The sequence below is a fragment of the Danio rerio genome, chromosome 8 (assembly GCF_052040795.2).
Source record: "Danio rerio strain M-AB ecotype USA chromosome 8, GRCz13ab, whole genome shotgun sequence".
NCBI classification, from domain to species: domain Eukaryota; kingdom Metazoa; phylum Chordata; class Actinopteri; order Cypriniformes; family Danionidae; genus Danio; species Danio rerio.
The window spans coordinates 27,396,084-27,413,117 of record NC_141028.1 but is presented as its reverse complement, the minus strand read 5'-3'; the positions used below and the strand labels follow the sequence as shown (position 1 = coordinate 27,413,117).

The following is a 17,034-nucleotide window of genomic DNA, read 5'->3' as shown; positions in this document are numbered from 1 at the left end:
AAACAATAGGCAAGGCAAGGCAAGTTTATTTATATAGCACATTTCATACACAGTGGCAATTCAAAGTGATTTACATAGACAAGAATAGAAGAAACAAGTAAAATAAAAATAAAAACAAATAATAAAAATTAGTAAAAAAAAAGCAGAAAAACAGGTAAAATGTGAAATAAAAGAATGAAGAAGAAGAGAAAAACATGATAGTGCAATCTGTCGGACGCAGCACAGTGCTCATTCAGTAAAGGCACAGCTAAACAGATGTGTTTTCAGTCTTGATTTGAACGTGCCTAATGTTGGAGCACATCTGATCATTTCTGGAAGCTGATTCGAGCAGCGAGGGGCATAGTGGCTGAAAGCTGATTCACCCTGCTTTGACTAAACCCTTGGATTTTCTAGTTTAAAAGATCCTAAAGATCTGGGTGATCTGTTGGGTTTGTATTCAGTGAGCATATCTGTAATGTATTGAGGTCCTAGGCCATTTAGTGATTTATAGACAAGTAATAATACTTCAAAGTCTATTCTGAATGTAACTGGCAGCCAGTGTAAAGACCTGAGGACAGGTGTGATGTGCTCTGATTTTCTGGTTCTGGTCAGAATCCTGGCTGCAGCGTTCTGGATGAGCTGCAACTGTCTGACTGTCTTTTTAGGAAGACTAGTGAGGAGTCCATTACAGTAATCCACCCTGCTGCTGATAATAGATAGAATAAAAAGATAAATAGAACAAAGATATAAGTGAAGTAAACAGCACCGCATAGTGCTGCAACAGCATTGAGGTTCAGAAATGCAATAATCATGTAAATTAACACCATATGGTCTTCATTGTGTAAATAAACAATTAATCTTTATTAAAGTGGAAAACTTTAGAATTTCTTGTGCCCAAATGGTTTACATTTGCTTGAACTCTTACAGTCACAAGACTAAAGAATACATAAAAATGAAAGAACCTAGAAGATTAGATCAAGTTTTCTTAATCCAAACATCACATTGCAGATCTTGCGATGTGACTATTGCTGATTGCACATGAGCAATATCAATGCCTAAATGATGTATTGTGCAGCTTTAAATCATACCTCTGGCAGATTCTGACTTAAACTTACTTTTATTCATCCAGCAAGATTTTTTTTCTGACCAGAAATAACAAAAGCTTTCCCAAAAGATAATAAGACCCTGTGGAAGAGGCATCATTGTGGAAGCTTTTAATAACTTTTTTACAAAAACAAAAAGAATTTGCCAGGGGTATGATTAATTTTGGGTTTAACTGTGTATGATATACATTTGGCGTGGTTCAAAAACATTGTTAATCAATAAATATATTATGTTTATGTAAAAATTAAGTTTATATTATGTTGGGGTTTTATGTGATAACTTAAACACACTCTTTATCTGCAGATATCATGGTGCTTTTCGCCTCGGTGTCTGTCCTGGCCGCTGGCTCACAGGGGAATGTTTTTGCCACCTCGGCCATAAGGAGTCTGAGGTTTCTCCAGATCCTCCGAATGCTGCGAATGGACCGGCGCGGTGGCACATGGAAGCTCCTGGGATCAGTCGTCTATGCGCACAGCAAGGTGACTAATAACATGCTTGATTTTGTATTTTCTTTTTTTTTTGCACAATGACTGCATGTGTGTACTGCATGTTTACTGGATGTTCAAACTAAGAAAAAAAGGTTAGCTACATTACAGGTGCACTGTGGCATCTTAAAGGAAAATGTTTGTAACCGTAGGGAACACTTGACTAGGTACTATAATGTACACATTTGTACTTTTTAGGTATAGATATGTACCTTTAAGTTACAAATGTGGATCCCAGTGGCAGCTTTTATACCTTTATTTCTGAGCGAGTTATACATTAGAGTATATACAATTGTTTGTTCATATACTTATTAAACTTATACATATACTTATTTAACGCAAAGGTTAAACAGGTTATTAGAGTAAGTGAGCATGTTTCCACTGGTCTGCCATGGGTCAGTAGGCAGAAAATTTATTATTATTCATTCGTTTCTATTACTGGAAAAATGATATCACTCAATTTAGTCTATAGGAAAATTAAGCTATTCACTTGTCTTGTGCACCCGTGAAATAGTCTGGAAGCAATTTTTTTTCTTTTATTGAGACTTTTTTTTCTTTCTGAATAGGAAGTTGGGAACAGGTGATTTAAAATAGTCATTCTAAAGAGTATTGTATTATTTTTTGAACTCTGAATTACTATCCTGAAAACAGTTTGAGAAGTGTTAATTTGTATTTCATTATTGTCCGATTATTGGAGCATATAGAGTGCTCTATTATTTAAAAGTTTTGGGTTGTATTTCTTTTTCAAAGACATTTATATTTATCAAAAAATCCTATCACAGTTTCCACAAAAGTAATAGTATATAATATATGATGGATCATGCGACAGTTAATATATAACATAATGTCTACCGTCATACCAAGAAATTATGTTTATTATTTATCAATTTAACTTTCAATTTAGATAAATGTTATATTTAAATACATTATTGATCGCATGAATCCAGGATTGCTGAGGATTATTGGTATCTTTCTTAAACATTTAAATATTGTCTGAACACAAACTCTGAACTTAAAAAAAAAATAAAACACTAATTTCTTTTTCTAGTTTTATGAAACCATGGATCATTTTTTCTAAATTTCTAATATTTAATAAAATGTTTGAATTTTTAATTATGTATAAGGTGTGCATTACACATTTAATTTTTTTAATAAAATTCTCAATTTCTGAATATAGGAGCTGATTACGGCATGGTATATCGGATTCCTTTGCCTCATCCTGGCATCTTTCTTGGTGTACTCTGTGGAGAAGGATGACAATGCAGAGATGTTCGAGACCTACGCAGACGCCCTCTGGTGGGGACTGGTAGGTGCTACTGAATCGTCATGACCTGAGACTGCATCTAATCAGATAAAACAAGATTATACAACACACTGAAACAAGATATGCTTATAGATCCATTTCACAAATGAATCAGTGCCCGAACTGGTAGATCTTTACAGTCCAAAGTGACTTTCATGATCATTGTTAAAACAGGATATCAACCTGGAATTGAACATATAAATCTGCATGTAATGTACATCCTAGAACCTTGCTAGGTTGTATTTTAGTAAATACTCAAGAGAGTGTGCTGTTATAGTGACATTTTTAGAAGAATTGTTAACAGAATAGTTAAAAAATAGTTTATTCACTCTCAAGCCATCTAATGTAGGTGGCACTTTTTGGTTCCGGAGGACATTAAAGAAGTTTTTTCTCTCATTTTAGCTTCAAATGAGGTCCTTGTGCTGATTCATAAAGTGAAAGGCAATAGGAACAACACTTTGAGAGTCAAAATAATATATTTATTTGTTTAAATGTATCTTTTATTAGTTTAACATTTATATTAAGGCAACAAACAGATGTTAACTGCTTAATATAAGTGTTTTATGCATGTTTATGCATTGTGTCATATCACTCCGCTCTTTATTTGAGTAAATGTGTGCCAATAAACTTTAAAAACTCTCCTGTTTACGCAGAGGTTGATATTAAATCCTGCCTTTGTTTTCAGATACATTATTAAACCCACAAAATTCTAATCTAAACACACCTCTGTCTGTCCCTTTTGTCAAGTATAATTTTAATTTAATCTATATTTCATCCACAACACAAGTCAGGAGCATAAAGATAGCTCATTCACTCCTTTTAGCTAAAATAAACACATACTGTACCTTCTATGTAGATATCAGAGAACAATTGATTATATTATTTCAATTCATTCTATGTCACCTTTAAGAAAAATAACATCCATTTTTTAGGTGACTCTTACAACTATTGGCTATGGGGACAAATTTCCTGTCACGTGGAATGGTCGTCTAATTGCTGCCACTTTCAGTCTGATTGGGGTGGCTTTTTTTGCTCTTCCTGCGGTGAGTTAAAACCGAAACGGTATATTGAACATCTTCAGTACCTGACTTGAAACGGCTCACAGATGCTTGTCTGTGTTCTAGGGTATCCTGGGCTCAGGGTTTGCTCTGAAGGTTCAAGAGCAGCACAGACAGAAGCATTTCGAGAAGCGTCGTAACCCCGCTGCAGGTCTTATCCAGGTCATACTCAAAACTTTTCTGTGATTCACACCAGACTTTTTGAGTAAATCAACATTTCGAGGTTGATCTGGAGTTTATAAATGTTAATGTATGTCGCTTTTTTTAGGTCTTGTTAACACTTGGTATTAAGACGCATTTTAGTTTTTGTAACAAATGCAGACGAAGCTGTGACAATGTCATAAATAAAATAAATAAATAAAATTGTGATTAAGTTCAGCAATCGCAGTAAATACTTTTATTATGGATAACGTCTGTTCTTTGAGAAGAGACGGAGCTTGGCGTCATAGAAAAAAAAGTAAGAGCTAGAAGGAAAGAGGGAGAGAAGGAAGTGATAGAGGGACTCTGGCAGTCATGGAAGACTCACGCTGCGGTGAACACACAGTATACACGCAGGTGCAAATGGGTTTTGAAACATAGTATAATGCACTTAAGCAGCCAAAAAACACCACCTACTCTCTGGAAAAATAATTAATGTTGTGTATGAATCCCATGAGCTTGGAGGACTGCATCCATACATCTCTACAATGACTCAAATAACTTATAAATAAAGCCAGAATGGCAAAGAAAGCATTCTTGCAGGACTCCCAGAGTTCATCAAGATTATTAGGATTCATCTTCAGTGCCTCCTCCTTCATTTTACCCCAGGCACACTGTTAAAAATTGCTGTTAATTTACGGCAAAATTTTAACAGTATAATCCTGTTATTGTCAAAAGCAGTATGTTGCTGTTTTCTTACAGTTTTTGAAATGACTTAGACAAAATTTAACATTATTTTACTGTTTTTATCACACTAATGTAAAAAAACAGCAATCAACAGTATTTTTCTAACAGAAAACATCAGCCATCACATGTGGATTTTCATCCTTTTGTTTACTGTGACTTACTCGGTAAGTGCACCTTTATTTTGCTCATTTTACACAAAATACACATTTGTGATTCCACATAGGCTAACTGGATGCTGATATTGTAACTTTTTTACATCTATTTTAGTGCTAAATCTGTCAATGTGCAAACTGCATCTGCATTGAGTGGAACTGGATTTCTGACACAGATATTTCCTGATTACACGGTAAGTCAGAATATGATATATAAAAATGATATAGGCTATAAGCTTATCTACAAAGTCAGTTTTTAAACATATGTAGCAACAAAGTAGTATTGATTTATGTAGCATGATGAAAAGATTGTCATCTCATTGCTAATTTTAGCTTTAGCTTTTAATAGCTACCTAATATGGCTTCAATGTAGGCTTTGATAAAACATTTATTTCCCTAATGCTGTGTTTGCAAATTTTACTGTAGTTGGTTTGTATTGTAATGCTACTTTGTCGAGTACAATTGGCTAATCACCACGATAAACTGTTTTATATGTCCATTTCAGTGCTGAACCTGTGAACATGCTAACTGCATCATAGAGTGGAGCTGGATTTCTGATACAGATATTGATTACTGATTACAAGGTGAGTTTAATGAAACATGATAACATGGTAAAGTTATTATTATTTGCTATGTGGTATTATTGTCCTAATAACTGAACATACAATTAAAAAATGTTACGCATACATTATGGTTGTTAATTTTGTCTCTTTCCTCATCATTGTAATTCTTGTCTTAGGCATCTTCTACTGTACCTGATGTAGAAAAGACCCTTGAACTACCTGCAATTCCTTGACTGATACTTTTTGGTATGTTTAGAACTGTATTTTATTACTTAAGCAACTAAGGGTGTTTTCTCTGTATTTTAGCAAACATGGTAAATTCTTTTGAACAAAACAAAATACACAAATACATAAATTAAATGTTCTGCCATATTTTATCCAAGCTTTCATTCACCTTTGGTGAATTTTACTAAATTTACTAAATTACTCCATTTTAGTTGTTTAACACTTAGTTGTTTAACACGCTATGTTGATCATAAATATTAAGTTAAATAAATCACAAACATTGCAGTGACAATTTCACAATACACAGTATATACTGTACATGTTGATTTCACTGTACATGGTGAGTCCACAATCAACATTTTCAAATGCATGTATTGTGTTAAAAGAACAGGGCTTTGAGACCAAGTAAAATTACTTCTGCTTCCCTCACATATATTTTCAACTAGGCTATAAAAAATAACATTTCATGCGACTGCTGACATTGTTTTTTTCTTTTAATTGTTTTAGGAGAAAAACCAGGAAGCTACATTCATAAATGGATGATCATTTTTGAGGGGCAAATAATCTGTAAAAGCATCCAGCCAATTTTTTTGTCTGGTATAGCGGCTGTGTTTTCATCTTACGACATTTTCAATGTGGAGAACCAAGCTGAGGCTGCATGCACATTGGAATTAATTCAGAGGTTAGATTCATGTATTTATTTCTCTTCACATTATTATCATATAAACTTTAACCCACACTAATTCTGAATGTATGCATTTTTCAGAAGCTTCATGGGTAAACCCTGAAAAAGGCTCCAAGAGTGGACACATCCTATCGAAGGGAATGGGGAAGGTCACCCACAAAAATAATTGTCAACACTAAGGTTGCCAGTTTACTTAAAGAAGCTATTGGACTTTGAGTGGGATGTCATATAAGTGACACCACACACACACACACACACACACACACACACACACACACACACACACACACACACACACACACACACCTTACACATCCTCTTCACTAATGGCACTCATTTTATTGTGTTAGTCGCGTACTTTTTTTCAGGTGTTTGTTCTTGAATACCTAAACTGTTCATTGTATTCTTTTTTATTTCTTACTAACTAATTCTGTAATTCACTTAGAAGTTTTCAGAGTAGTAATCGTTGTAGTAATTCCACTTTATTTTCCATTGCCAGTAATTTTGAAATATTTAAATGTAATAAGATGTAATAAAACTTGAAGTTACACTGCATTTTTTAGTTTTAGCATTGTTTCCAATAAGGCTATATGTATGCATTGTATTAAACTGTGTTTTTATAACAAATAAAAAATGTATATATACCTGTTTTCTTAGCAGTTTATTTCTCAGGATAACATATTTGTAGTTTACAGTTAAAAATTCAAATAAACATTAATTAACCGTTACTTTTGACAGTAAATTACTGTTAATGTAGAAAATAACAGCTTTTTGCTGTATTTTTAAAAAACAGTAACAACCTGTAAATTTCAACTACAGCTAGATGCTGTTAATTTAACAGTAACTTGCTGGCAACTGTGCTGCCAGTAACTTGCTGTTTTTTAACGGGACAATTTTTAACAGTGCATGCTCAATAATGTTCATATCTGGTGACTAGGCTGGCCACCTAGTATATCCTGGCGCACCTTTACCTTCTTTGCTTTCAGGAACTTTGATGTGGAGGCTGAAGTATGAGAAGGAGCGCTGTTTTGCAGAAACAAAAGCAACTTCTCTACATAATATTTGTCATTGTCTACTTTCACGTTCATATTTAAGCTGTTTTGTAAGGTTATTTTCCAACATTTAAAAAAATATTAAAAAAAATAAGACAAAGAAAATAAGAAATAACAAAAAGCGACATGGTGGCTCAGTGGTTAGTGCTCTAGCCACACAGCAAGTAGGTCACTGGTTTTAGTCCCAGCTGGGCCAGTTGGCATTCCTGTATGGAGTTTGCATGTTCACCCCGTGTTTGCGTGGGTTTCCTCCGGATGCTCCAGTTTCCTTCACAGTCCAAAGACATGCGATACAGGTGAATTGAATAAACCAATTTGGTTGTAGAGTGTGAGTGTGTGTGTATGGATGTTTCTCAATACTGGGTTGCAGCTGGATATGAATGAACCCTGAACATTCTTTAACTCAAACCTTTTATACAGCTTTCATGTACTGCCTTTAGATGCAAATAAAGTTGCTCCTTGGCTATTGTCAGCTGTGCTCTGTATGTTAATGCAGTTTCGACACCCCATTGTATGAGATGGTTCTCTGTGTCCCACACCCATCCCCATTCTGCAATTAGTACCATTTGCTCAAGATATTATCATTTCGAATGCAGAGACAACAAACTGTTGACACATCTTCTCTATCATTATTTAACCCTTTTGGGAAATGAGCATCAACACACCATTTAGAGTGGAAGTTGGGTCGAGGCAGACTAATTTCTTATAATACATTTACTCACCTCAAAAGAAATCCGGAATGCAGTAAAAGGATGGATTAAAACAGCAGGTGTAAACATGAATCAGCAATATAATCCAACAGAAGTATTTTAATACCAGGTGTTAGCAGGGCTCTAGAATGATATGACTAAAAATGTTAATTACAGCATATACTTAATTATTCATCACTGTGAAGGTCATGAAAGTCAATTTCATTCATTTTTTCTTTCCCGTCAGGCTGCTTGGAGGTTTCATGCCACAAACCTATCACGAACAGACCTTTTTTCCACATGGGACTTTTATGCACAGACAGTGTCAGTCCCAATGTACAGGTAGTCAATCATCCTGAGGGCCATTGTGACTGTACAAGTTTTAATGAAATAGTTTTTAGTATGCTGTTTTTCTCTCAATTATAATATTTCTCAGTAGAGTTTGGAATATTTTTTCCATTAGATTTCATTAAGCAGAAACACACTTCTCAGCAATTTATGGCAGTTTGATATGCTGTTGGTACTGTAGGCATTTAAAAGTCTGCTCCCCATCCTCCCTTTTCCTATAGACTTATTCCTCCTGTAAATCAGCTGGACATTTTAAGAAGTCTGAAGGGAAAGTCTGCTTTCAGGTTGGTTATTATATCATTTAAATATGTATACAAGTAACACTGTACTATGATCACCATATCTGTCATATGACCACAAGAGTTAAAAATATAAGACCCAACTGTCAAAAATATGGATTTTTGTTTGAAGATAGAAATAAATCAAACATTTTAGAATTTGTAAAACGTTGTGGAAAAAAGTAGTCAGTCAGTACACACTGTAAAAGTATAGGGGTCCACGCTATTCCTTCATGTCGTCCCAAAGCAAATCAATTAAGTTAAGTTGATTGAAAATAAAACAATTTAGTTGCAGGAAGAAAACTCAATAATTGTGTTGTTTCACCTTATTTTATAGAAATAGTTTAAACAAACAGCAAAAAAAAAAAAAAAATCACAGTACAGTAACTAATAGTAGTTTAATATAGTGCCTTATTATAGATTATTATTTGGATCAAATTATGCTGGAAAAACATAATCATAGGGGGTGGCATGGTGGCTCTGTGGTTAGCTCTGTTGCCTCAAAGGTCACTGGTTTGAGTCCCAGCTGGGCCAGTTGGCATTTCTGTGTGGAGTTGTGTACCTTCTCCCTGTGTTTGTGTAGGTTTCCTCCAGGTGCTTCGATTTCTCCCACAGTCCAAAGATATGAAGTATACAGTTGAAGTTACAATAATACTATTTATTATTAGTTTATAATAATAACAAATAAGACTTTTTCTAGAAGCAAAAATATCATCATACAGACATTTAATGATAAACATAATTTGTGAAATATTTAAAAAAGAAAACAAAATTCGAATAATTCTGACTTCAACTGTAAATGAGTTAAATAAACAAATTTGAAATTTGAAAATAAACTCCAAATCAAATAAGCTACACAAACAAAATACATCTCTTCATTTTAGCTAAGGCTTTGCCTGCATGTTGCATTTTAATAATGATCACCCAAAGATTCAGTATAAAGTGCATGCAGTTTTTACTACATACAGTGGGGAAAATAAGTAAGTATTGAACACGTCACACCATACAAACATAAGAATAAAACAAAACAAAAACAATTAAAAAAATCAGTTATGTGTAATAATGAAATGACACAAGGAGAAAGTACTGAATTGCTGAAATGTATTTAACACTTTATATAAAAGGCGTTTCTGGTTATGGCAGCTTAAAGACGCCTCCCATATGGACAAGTCACATTAATTTCTCAGGTGTATTCTAACAGAGTGTAAAAGTCTTGATGGTTCTGTGGGTCTTGTCTGTCAGATCTGATGTTTATTCTGTATTTTCTATTGGAATCAAGTGAGATGTTTGGCTGGGCCATTCTACAGCTTGATTTTCTTTCTCTGAAACCATTTGAGAATTTGAGACGAAGGGCAGGGGGTTGCTAAATAAAAACGGAGAGATTTTAGCAGCAGTCTGGGCTTTCACTGCCTTTCTATACCTCCCTTTCTTTATGTGTTCAATTCTTTATATCCCTTCGTCATTTCATTTTATTACACATAACTTAATTTGCAAACTAATTAGATTTGTTTTCGTTGCATATATGGATTTCTTTGTTTGTTACCAACATCCGGAAGATGTAAAGTCAACGGCATCTTTAGAAATAAGATTTCTGAGAAAAATAGTGACGGGTTCAATACTTATTTTCCCTGCTGTAATCCATCTGAAAGAAAAAGCAGACGAGCTGAAAGAGATTCAGATTTAATCTCTACCCCTTAAAGATTTAATTATATAAACTCCTATGCCAGACTTTTTTTGGAATCTAAATTCATTTGTATTATCTCATATTTTAATCATTTTAAACAGGTTCACAGATCACCAATATATCCCAAAAGTTATGTTTACATTTATTCATTCAGCTGTTGCTTTTATCTAAAGTGACTTACAATTGAGAAATCCAAATGATTTATCAAAAAGAGACAATCTAAAAGTGGGAGGAATGAACGAAAAGTAAGAGCAAACAATAGGTGACTATTTTTTATTGAATAGGTTTATTAAATAGTGTGTCGTCAAGTGGAAACGTGATGAGTTTTGAGCTGTCTCTCCTAAATATTGCCATGGATTTGGCATGCCAGATGGGATTGGGTAGATCATTCAATCAGAAGGAAACAGCAGCTTCAGGAAAACGATTTTGTCTGTCTGTGATGGTACCATGGGGTGATGCTCATTTTCCAGCCTAGAACTGACAAGGGCATGTGCATCATACTCCATTGGGAAGAGGCTTTGCAGTGCAGTCTTTGAAGGTCAGTCAAAAATTACCCCAAGATTCCTGAGAACTGTTAACGAACCTTGCTTGATGGTGAAAGTGCCATTTTACTAAGTGCTCTCAGTACTCTTTACCTTTGCTTTCGGGGTTTCCAGCTTTATTTTCATGTCTAATTTGCTCATCATCATGTTTTTCTCTCTTTTTTAAAGGAAGGACTCTCAGATAGATGTCACACCGAGGTTTGTCCTCATCAATATTTGACTATACTCAAATCAAAATCCCATTTAAACACCCTTTCTTGACAATCATAGTTTCAGAGCACCATCATCACATCCTTCAAATGAGAAAACGGCTTCTAGTGCTGTGTTTGACCTCATTTGAAATCACAAGTTTTATTCAAAGACAATCTGGTTGCACTTTATACTGCAGCATTTCCAAGCGCTTTTTACAGGGAGCTTAGTGAAACCATAGTATACCGGCTCAAAACAACCAGTACAGTTCAGAAATGTGTACAGTCACACCTGAAATGTATTACTCTATATCTACCCTGTAAAAAGACCTGCTAATCCTGTAAAAGTCAAGTGCAACCTTGTGAAACCAACACATTCCTTCATTTCATTCAGTGTAAAAACATCTACCCATCAGTTTTTGGGGGTTTTAAAGGGGAATACCTCTCATTTTTCGGTCCCACACTTGAACATTTTTGACCACTGCTTGTATAATCTTTTCTCTCTCATGACCCACTCCAACCACACTCGCAGTAGTGAGATTTCACACAAAGACACTCTGTGTGGGTGCTGTCCAAGAACCAATAGGTACAGTTGCACACAGATACTAATGTCTGCACGCCCAGATCTCTCTCTCTTTCTCTCTCCAGCATTTGAATTGATCTCCCTTCCCAGTTTTAGTTTTATTTTTATTTATAAATGTATTCCCTCAGCGTGTACCATCATCAGCTCAAGTGAAATATTTCAACATTTTTGAAAACAAGTACATTACAGTGCACATTGGTATAGGTGTTGAAGTATTTTAATCTCCCGCCGGCTCTGGTGGGTTGAGAAATGTTCTGCTTTCTTGCATCTCTAAAAAAAAAAGTTGCCATGTTGAAATCAGAGAAGCAGACATTTGTTTAGCTTTGCGTGGAGTTTTGCGTTTTGCTTTCCCCAGTTTAGCATTTACTTTTTTGGTTACCTCAATCCCATGAGCCCATTTTTCTGTGCAAGCTGCCTTGTGTTTTATTGGGTTTCATCAACTCTGTTTGTGTGTAATGTAACGGTTGTGTGTTTTTTTAGCATGCTTGTCTACATGCATGTGTTTCATTGTTTTGTTGTTGAAAAGTGTCCGCTGTGGCAGCATGTGGGTCTGCTGTTGCATCCAGAAGATGTGGATTGCATTGCATGACTGAGAAGCACCATTATCCATGTCTTTGCCCATGTAAGTTTGATCAGAAATGCAGAAACAACACTTTAAGCCCCGGTCAGATTTCCTTGACGTAAGGTGTTGTGGGGCGTCGTAAATGACAAAAGGTCATTGTGACACAAAATTCAACCATTTCTTCTCATGTAATGTGGCCAGTGTTGCCAACTATTTCCAATGAAAAGTAGCTAAAGCCTGCCTGAAAATGAGCTAAATGTTGCCAGATGACGTCACACACTAATTTGCATACCAGTGACATCATCACGCAGTATCTGACAAGCGTAACCCCTTCATGTTTCTACTCTCTGAGGCACCGTGTATTATATTATATTAGATTAAAACATTACATCCAGATGCACAATGAATAGGTACCTATTAACATATTGCTTTGCATGAAGACGTCATTGCGTAATCGCAACTCAAAACTACATCTTTATGTAGTATACAAAATAATGAATGTTTTTTCAAACTGACTGGCCATCTCAGCAAAAACATTATTTAAAATATGTCCATTTAGATTTGAATGAAAATACAGTAGACTATTTTTTTAAAGTAATACAAACACTTTTTGATAAAAATAGTTTATTTTTAAATGTAACACTGATAACGAGCAGTTACATTCTTTTAAACAATCACAGCTAGTGGACTTTTTTAACTTGTGAAATTAACACATTTGTGAAAGTGACATAATTATAGCACTTTTGGTATTTATTGCTACCTAAATTACTAACAATTATACATGTTAATAAATATCAGTAAATGAACAGTTATGAAAAACAATCTGAGCTAGCAATTTACTCAACTGAGTGAAGCCTGCAGCCACTGGTCTATTGAGTTATTTTTTAAAAATTGCTAAAGTAGCCAAATGAATGTTAAATTCTGCTAAATTTGTTGCTGAGTGCTGTTTGAAACAAAAAAAAGTTGCTATAGTATGAAAAGTTGCTAAATCTAGCAACAAAATTGCTAAGTTGGCAACACTGAATGTGGCATAGTTCATGACAACCGATACCATGTTTGCGACATGACACCATTGCAGAAAATCTAGCATGTTTCATTTTTTCTCATTCTTCACGACGAATTCTGTCACGTAGGTGACACTGTGCAGTAGGAGCACATCATTTCTCAGTTATATCTGCAAGTGCTGTCATAAATCTGTTGCAGATAATCAAATTTGGCTGCATATTTACTTATGGGTGGGTCAAGATAAATCTTTGCTTATGCAAACTTTAACTTCTTAATTGGCACAAATAAGCAGACATCTCTGTTCTCACAAGATTTTAAGCTTTCTCAGCCTTCCGACCGAATTCGTTCTTCTAAGATAATCTGGGAACACATTCAGTGCTGCGAATACATTGTAAAAGCCTGTTCTGCTTATCCAAATTACTTGATTAAACTATTTAAATTGAAACTCACCGGCAATGAATGATTTTGTCATTAGGCTAACAGTGAAAACAGTATAATATAGATTTCTCTGAATCTGTGAATATTTAATTTTAATTTTATTTGGGCTAGATTTTATTTTATTTAACTTATCACCCAGAAAGCAATAGCTGTCATTTTACCGTCTAGGTGAAGTATAGACCAGACCTAGTCTGGCTACATGTAACCCAATTTTAGCCCAAATAACCTTAAATTTAGTTGCATGTTGTTGTTTTTTTGCCAAATAAAGCTTATGATATGTATTATACTTCATCGTGTAAGCAAAGTCAATAACGTTTATGAGGTACCTGCAAGTAATAACTGTAGTTTCACTTTCTCGGTGAGGTATAGACGCAATCTAGTCCAGCTATGTCTAACCCATATAGCCCAAAAAACCCTAAAGTTGGTTACATGTATCTTTTTTAAATTATACTTTGTGATATGTATGATATTCCTTCAATTAAGGAAGTCAATAGCATTTTTAAGGTGTTTGGGTATTAAAAATATGTTATTTTCATAGCCTGAGCATAGCCTTGTTTGTGCGCTAAAGCATAGCGGAATGGGTTTTGAAGCACTTTACCCCAGACATAATTCATTATACCAAACGAAATTTGTTTCAAAAATATTTTTTTCTCCAAGAAAAATATACTAATTATTCTTTTGTTTGTGCCATCCACTGTGCAGGTGGATGATTTGTTTCACTCAGTGAAAATAAGGATTTATTAGTGCTTCACTATAATTGTTGTACCACAAACCTCTGTCATATTTGCTTTTTTTATATGCCATAATTTTGTCTTGAGCATCTGATTTTTCCTTGGTATTGATGTGCTTTCATTTTCTCCGTCTCACTCTCAGCAAGTTCAGGCATGGGATTGTGTAATAAGCAACTTATGGCTGGAAATAATACAACTAGATTTAAAAGAAAATATCCTAATATTAAAAAGCAATCATAAATTTAATCCTATTAAATGTCATAACAAATGTCATTAAATAATGTAGCCTATTTGTCAGCAAGCATCAGTGTTTATTGAGATTGAAATAAGATTTTAAAAAATTTAATTTAGATAAGAAATATTGTTGTAGCAACACTTGTGACGACTTTGGGTAAAACGCTTGCCGTAGACGTGACGGTATGACTGATCGTGAAGGAACTTGTAGTTTGGCACATTTGTTACCCATGACAAGTCAAGATTTTATCAAGACAAAGTCGCATAATCTGACATAGTGACTTTTGTAACCGACAATAAAAATTGTGTGATCTGACCAGGGCTTTATGTGTTTGGTAAGCTTTTTTTTCAGATGTGTTTTAATGTAAAGTGGAACTACTTGCAGAATTTATGTTTTTTTTATGTTTTTTTATGAAGTGATGATGGCTTCAACTGATCATTCAACATAAATATGATTTCTTTTCAGTAAATACTGTATGTAGTTGTGTGTTGTTCATTTTAAAAAAAATTTAAAATTCGTAAAAATAAAGTACACTAAACATGCTATAGAATACAGTATATATTATGAAGAATTTTTACACTATTAAATCATCTTTATTCTATTGTTTTTTTTTTAAAACACCAAAAACTAAATTGTAAATGACAAAGAGATATTTTAGATATTTTTACCTGATTAAAAATCATACATTTCAATAATCAACATTTACATTTTAATAAATAACAGTGAGAAATTTAACGAAGTACACTACATAGCGCAAAAATAATATTTTATGTTTTCTTTATACAGTGTATTATAATAATTATAATTATAATGTAATATTATGACTTAATATTATTATTATTTGTTATCTATTACTATTGGTAAACAAGCAAATGGTTAAATAATTGTCAATTACATATTTTTTAAATGAATGTTGTTACCTGATTAGCATAATCTTTGTGCTTAGTATTAAAATGCAAAAAAAAAATTAATGAGAGGTTTCAGGTATTGTTTCTATCACTGATTGAATAAACGTAATTAGTGTGGTCTCGGGATGATTTATTTGTTTCCTTTGCTTTTTTTATTTGTCTTCTGCTCTTGGTTGTGTCTGCTGTGCAGTCGTAAGCCCAGCGTAAAAGAGAAAGGCAGTCCCTCTAAGAGCACCGGGGGGAAAGAAGCCAGAACCGATGGAGTCAAAGAGAGTCCCAGCAAAGTGACCAAGAGCCTGAGCTTCACAGACCGCAACAAAGCCAAACACGCTTTCAAAATGAAAGATGGAGCTTCTCGCCAGAACTCTGAAGGTCAGACTGTGTTGACAAACACACACATACACAGAAAACAATTGAGATGCATACACTGTTATTCAGTTCTTGCATAAACATGCATATGCACACACTTGCTCTGCATAGGTTTCTTAGTCTTACTTTTTGAATTTAAACACCTAGCTTAGGGTAGTTTGTAATTCTCTGGCACGGAATCAGATGCATTACTGAATTGCTTATGCTGTAGCTGTAGCACAAAAAAGGTGCCAGTGACACGTCATTCATTGCAATTCACAAGATGGCAGGTGTGTCTTTCTATTTCAAGAAACGGCCTGAAAAGACTGATTTGTATTTCATGCACTTTTCAGTTGCAGTAGCTGTGGTTTGCATCTTTTCTTTTATAGCTATATTAATATGAGCAGGTGTATAATAACATTAGATGCTCGATCTCCACTAAATACTGTATAATTTATGATAAAAATGCTTTTGGGGATTTACTAAAAATGATCTAAATTGCTGATAATTCATCTGCATTTGCATATTTCACCAGAACTTGAAAATTTGCTGTTAACTCATTCATGCTCCACTCATCCTAGATTTAGGTGACTTTTTTTCTTCAGTTGAACATTAAGAAAGATTTTTTAGGTGAAACTAAAGCTGTGATTTATTAAATGCTGTTTCAGCAAAACATACGTACGGGCAGAGGTGAATGAATCTCTGTGGTTCCTGATGCTATATTGGGGTCTAATGAAGTGAAATGATCATCTTGTGCAAGAAACTGAACATTATTTACAACATTATTATTACCAGAATCTCAGATGTGTGGCCTGGAGTCTTGTCTGGTTTGTGAATGAATCATTCTTTTGAATTGGTTCTTTTTAGTTAATTGGATGAACACATTCATCAAACTGACTGAACCATCTTGAGCAAACACAGATCTACCAGTTCCCTTTTGCTGCGGCTGTGAATAAAAGTAATAATGTTGTAAATACCTTTACAGTACAGTAAATACTTTTATT

At 34.3% G+C, this 17,034-nt stretch overlaps 1 protein-coding gene across 18 annotated transcripts in view; it reads left to right on the top strand.

Moving 5' to 3' along the window:
• kcnq2a (potassium voltage-gated channel, KQT-like subfamily, member 2a) overlaps nt 1–17,034 on the top strand; it is a 55,469-nt gene that overhangs the window by 20,911 nt on the left and 17,524 nt on the right. For 7 of the 18 annotated variants that reach the window (NM_001442616.1, NM_001442615.1, XM_087262607.2 and 4 more), the window contains exons 4-12: nt 1,387–1,562; nt 2,746–2,874; nt 3,804–3,914; nt 3,996–4,091; nt 8,428–8,522; nt 8,750–8,812; nt 11,201–11,230; nt 11,753–11,806; nt 15,873–16,054. In NM_001442616.1, coding sequence (NP_001429545.1) covers nt 1,387–1,562; nt 2,746–2,874; nt 3,804–3,914; nt 3,996–4,091; nt 8,428–8,522; nt 8,750–8,812; nt 11,201–11,230; nt 11,753–11,806; nt 15,873–16,054 — 936 coding nt within the window. Of the gene's footprint in view, nt 1–1,386; nt 1,563–2,745; nt 2,875–3,803; nt 3,915–3,995; nt 4,308–8,427; nt 8,523–8,749; nt 8,813–11,200; nt 11,231–11,752; nt 11,807–15,872; nt 16,063–17,034 lie in introns of those variants that run through there. The other 11 variants (NM_001442620.1, NM_001442618.1, NM_001442619.1 and 8 more) reach the window with 4 other exon arrangements.